The sequence below is a fragment of the Octopus bimaculoides genome, chromosome 14, assembly GCF_046866305.1.
Source record: "Octopus bimaculoides isolate indiv1 chromosome 14, ASM4686630v1, whole genome shotgun sequence".
Classification (NCBI taxonomy): Eukaryota; Metazoa; Mollusca; class Cephalopoda; order Octopoda; family Octopodidae; genus Octopus; species Octopus bimaculoides.
The window spans coordinates 9,037,156-9,042,784 of record NC_142941.1 but is presented as its reverse complement, the minus strand read 5'-3'; the positions used below and the strand labels follow the sequence as shown (position 1 = coordinate 9,042,784).

The 5,629-nt window shown below is 31.8% G+C and overlaps 1 protein-coding gene across 1 annotated transcript in view; it reads right to left on the bottom strand.

Annotated features, from left to right (window-relative positions):
• Window positions 1–1,153: 1,153 nt before the first annotated feature.
• The window catches only part of LOC106867545 (soma ferritin), a 7,512-nt gene continuing 3,036 nt past the window's right edge, over window positions 1,154–5,629 (bottom strand). The window contains exons 5-6 of the mRNA XM_089363313.1: window positions 3,357–3,507; window positions 1,154–1,404 (exon numbers count right to left, since the gene is read on the bottom strand). Coding sequence (XP_089219439.1) covers window positions 1,213–1,404; window positions 3,357–3,507 — 343 coding nt within the window. The 3' untranslated portion in view covers window positions 1,154–1,212. The remainder of the gene's footprint in view (window positions 1,405–3,356; window positions 3,508–5,629) is intronic.

Here is a 5,629-nt window from a genome sequence, read left to right as displayed (position 1 = left end):
TCTGCTTATGTTTTATTTTCCATACAACAACAAACACCACCAGCGTTTCTTCATTGTTATATTTTTCATTCATTTCAAATCTTCTGTTCTTATAGATTATAAATAATTCATTCAGCCTATGTTATTTTCACCCTTTCTTTATACAGGCAATATTTGTCTTCTATTAATCAATTGATTCTTTCTATAAATTTCATCTACGCTTCCCCCCTCTACCTATCTCCCGCGTGTATTTTACAGGGTGTTCATAAATTATATTTACGTCTTCCACAGTTTGCTGTATCTATTTAAGTTGAGATTCAAAGGAGCCCAGGTAGAAACGATCTGACATCTTTAATATAACTTTGTTTGCCAATATTTTCCAATAAACTCTCTTTCCTGAATATTTCAATTTGTAAAGTTACGGACACCTTATATATTTATTGACACGTTCGTGATTGTTTCAATGTTTTATAATTTAACTCTTGATGGACTGACAGAGTTTTGAAATCTGCCGCATTCTGTTTAATAAGTATTTTCACTGAGCCACAATCACTCTCTCGTGACCATTTGAACACCATCATCAATTTGTTTTCATCCGTTATAGAATCCCTTTATTTCTGATTTCCCACTGTTCACTATTTCCAAAAATTGGATCCCTTTGTGTTCAGCGTTATCTAATGCAGCGCTTCACTGTTCTCTCGTCTCCTGCGCAAATGGGAACTCATTTTCAGTTTTCAAATATATACACATGATACCTAATAAATCAACGACTACACTCCTTTACTGTAAGGCATACGTCATCAACTAACTTCGCACGAACACGCACACACACACACACAGTAACAACAACAACATGTATTTAAGTTCACAAACAAAATAGGAATTTTTAAAGAAGATTTATAAAACTAGTTTCTAAACATTGAATGGCTGTGGACATCCACCAGAATAAAATAGTAATCAAAGGGGTACGTAGATGAAAAACATTGTTGTAAACCGCTCTACTAGATTGTTTTCGATTTTGTCTCGTAGTTTAAACGTATAATATAATTGTTATATATGCAATCCAGTTCGGATTTCGGTTTCATTCTACAGTTAAAGTGTTACACCGAACAAGAAGAATATTCTTAAATAAAACAATTGTAAAATGTATAGAAATAATAAACAGCAAAACGAAAGCGTTTACCACACTTTTAATCCTTGAATATCATATATTGTAAATATTTATAAGTGGAATTAATATTGCTTGGTCATATCTTCTTTATCTTTACCATGTTTTAAAGATTTTAATAAATTCTTGTCAAATATGTATTGACCCAGAGTATATTGATCTTCGGAAAACATTTCCAGCTGCCGGACATAGTCACCAAGGATTTTAATAGTATCAACTTGCTCGTCCAGATATTCGTTTTCAATGAAGTGGTTCAACTTTAAATAAAGAATAAAAAGGAAAATTTTAAATTGATAAACAAAAAATCCATGTTTTATCTATTTACATGAAAACTGTTCGATCGATTTATTAATTGTATTTTTTTCTTCTTATGGTAGCCTCCATTCAACGAGTAATGAATGCTCGAAGCGGTAGCTTGTCTCACAAACCAGCGTGAAGCATCTGTATTTACGTCGGAATACAACAAACACGGTGCTACATAAATGTCTATTGTTCATCAAATGTGTTGACTGAAATTACAAAGTCGCTAGAACATCGAACAGAAAGTATTAGCATTGTGAGTTCAAATTGCGCCGAGGTCAAAATAGATATCGTTTCGGTAATAGATGAAAAGTGACCAGTAGTGAAGGTAGCAAAAATGCTACATCATACGAATACAAACACACAAACAAAAAAATCCATTCTCATCGATATATGACGTTGGAGTGGCTGTGTGTCAAGAAGCTTGCTTCGCAACCCCATGGTTCCGGGTTCAGTCCCACTCGATGACACCTTGGACAAGTGACTACTACCGTAGCCCTACTACCATAGCGTAAAGGAGTGTAATTAGATTTGAAAGAAAATTTACTTAACACTCAACTGTTGCACACATACGCACACACACATATTCTGTAGACAAATACTCTTTTACTCTTTTACTTGTTTCAGTCATTTGACTGCGGCCATGCTGGAGCACCGCCTTTAGTCGAATCAAATCGACCCCAGGACTTATTCTTTGTAAGCCTCGTACTTATTTTATCGGTCGCTTTTGCCGAACCGCTAAGTTACGGGGACCTAAGCACACCAGCATCGGTTGTCAAGCGATGTTGGGGGGACAAACACAGACACACAAACATATACACACACACATATATATATATATATATATATATATATATATATATATATATATATATATATATATATATATATATATACATATATACGACGGGCTTCTTTCAGTTTCCGTCTACCAAATCCACTCACGAGGCTTTGGTCGGCCCGAGACTATAGTAGAAGACACTTGCCCAAGGTGTCATGCAGTGGGACTGAACCCGAGACCATGTGGCTGGTAAGCAAGCTACTTACCACACTGCCACTCCTGCGCCTATATATGATAACAATTATACATATATATATATATATATATATATATATATATATATATATATATATATATATATATATATATATATATATATATATATATATATATATATATATATATATATATATATATATATATATATATATATATATATATATATATATATATATATATATATATATATATATATATATATATATATATATATATATATATATATATATATATATATATATATATATATATATATATATATATATATATATATATATATATATATATATATATATATATATATATATATATATATATATATATATATATATATATATATATATATATATATATATATATATATATATATATATATATATATATATATATATATATATATATATATATATATATATATATATATATATATATATATATATATATATATATATATATATATATATATATATATATATATATATATATATATATATATATATATATATATATATATATATATATATATATATATATATATATATATATATATATATATATATATATATATATATATATATATATATATATATATATATATATATATATATATATATATATATATATATATATATATATATATATATATATATATATATATATATATATATATATATATAAACACACATATTCGAATCTCCAAAACCGAGCTGACCATTGCACAAAGTAGCGTCTCTAAAATCTCATAAGACTATCTACTAAACGATCAGCACGTACTATAAGGGTGCATATTATACACGATATTTTAATGTAAACTAAAAAGAAATAGAAAAGGGAACCAGGGTGGTTTACCTGAAAGTCATCTTCTGCGATAATTCCTTCCAGACTTTCACTCACGATCTTCTCCAAAGCTAAAGCATCTTGAAAAGCTAATAAACCATGTTTCTGTGAAATATAAGAGTATAATACGATACAAATATTGGTGTATCTTTCCTTTGTACGTCACCATATGAGTCAAAAGAATATGACACGTCGTAAAATGTGTCCCTGAAGAACAAGAATTTTATGACATCATAAAATTCCTAATACGTTCTTTCTTCAAATTAACATTTTCCTTTCATTTAAATTCTTTTATAATTTCTCACAGAAATCAGTGTTGTAGCTATAAATTTCATAGAAAGTATCGCGAAATTATTAATATGTAATGGATTGTAAAGGGATGTAGACCAAAATAATAATTGATGCTGTATATATATATATATATATATATATATATATATATATGACGCTGTCTTCTCGTCGGACGTCACTTCGTCAAAAATATTGTCGTCCAACTCTTTTGGGCCGATGTCGTTTGGTCCAATGATTTTTTTGTCCAACGACAAATCCTAGCAATAAAATTCTCAATTATTATTTGATTTTGATGTTGGCCGTGTTTTCTAAAGAGTTTATTTAAAATTCGACAAAAAAGTCGTTGGACAAAAATACCGTCGGACATAAAGACGTCCGACCAAAAGACGTGGACGAATTGACGTTGGACAAAGTGACATCGAACGAAAAGTCGGGTCACGATATATCTCCGGTCATAGCCATGATTGACCGCTAGCCACTAAAGCTTTTTTTTTAAATTCTCTCTCTGCTTGTTTTCTCATGTTCCTTTCTGCTGAAGAGCGTAGGCTCGAAACGTAAAAGACTTACTCACCTTGCCGACCGTTAAACTAATACACCTGTTTGTTGTTTACACACCTGACTTCGTCTTTTGTATATATATATATATATATATATATATATATATATATATATATATATATATATATATATATATATATGTATATTATTGGCCAGAAGGAAACAGTTCTATCTTCTACTTGAATGTTAACAGTCATTTCTTATATATGTTCAATATAATTTAAGTGAATAACTTTCAATGTTCATAGTACAATTTTGGCAGCAGCATTTTTAACCCAGTCAATGACAGGTGTTTCTGCTAGTATATGTGTGTGTATGTATGTATGTATGTATGTATGTATGTATGTATGTATGTATGTATGTATGTATGTATGTGTATACGAGGTCTGATCAATATGTATCCGGACTGTTACCATAGTAACAATGTTAAAGAACGCGGAGTAAAACCGCTTGACACAAACTGACCTTGAACTCTGCAACGCAAACGCACTAAGTTTTACAGCAGTGCTTGGAAGGAATGTGTGTAACCTGTGATCGACGCATTGACCATGACAGAGAAAGTTGTCACTGTGATACCTGCACAGAGGCTAGCACGAAGTTGCAGAAAGTGTATGGAGAGGAGTGTATGAACTGCACACAAGTGTACGAGTGGTTCAGACGTTTCCAAGGTGGCCGAAAAATGTAGATATTGACGAACGTTCGCGGAGAACTGCAGCCAGCATTACTGAGAAAAATATCCCAGATATGCTTGGAGCTGTGAAGGGAAATCGTCGAATCCGCGACTTATCAGAGAATGTACAAATTACTTACGGTTCAGTTCGGTCCATTATCACTCAAGATTTGGGTATGAGACGCGTGTCTGTCAAGTTTGTGCCAAAACTGCTTTCAGCTGAACAAAAAAGACTCTCGGTTTTGAGTTGCACAAGAGCTTGAATGTATCGCGATCGATGAAAACTTTTTGAAAACATTGCGTAGACCTCTGAGCAGGTATCGTCAAGCTTTGGACAAAATTTGATGGAGATTCTCTGCTCAAATTTCTCTGTGATGGACAATGCGATGATCACACGCTACACACCTTCCTTCCAAGCACTGTTGTAAACAGCAGAAGTGAGCTAGAGCGGTAAAATTTAGTGCACATGCACAGCAGTGTTCAAGGCCAATGTGCGCCAAGCAACTTCACTTTCCGTGCTTCGCTCTCCGAGGAAAATTCGATAAAGTTTCTATGAAGATAGTTTTTAAACATCAAATGTCTACAGGGGTCCACTAGAATAAAATGGTAATCAAAGGGGTCCACAGATAAAAATAAACGGTTGAGAACCCCTGTTTTAGTTAGTTGATTAGTTTGTTTGTTTCTTATTTCTTTCCTTGCTGGTTGGTTGGTTGGTTGGTTGGTTGGTTGTTTTAGGCCTTTTCTGTCAGACTCAATAACAAAATAA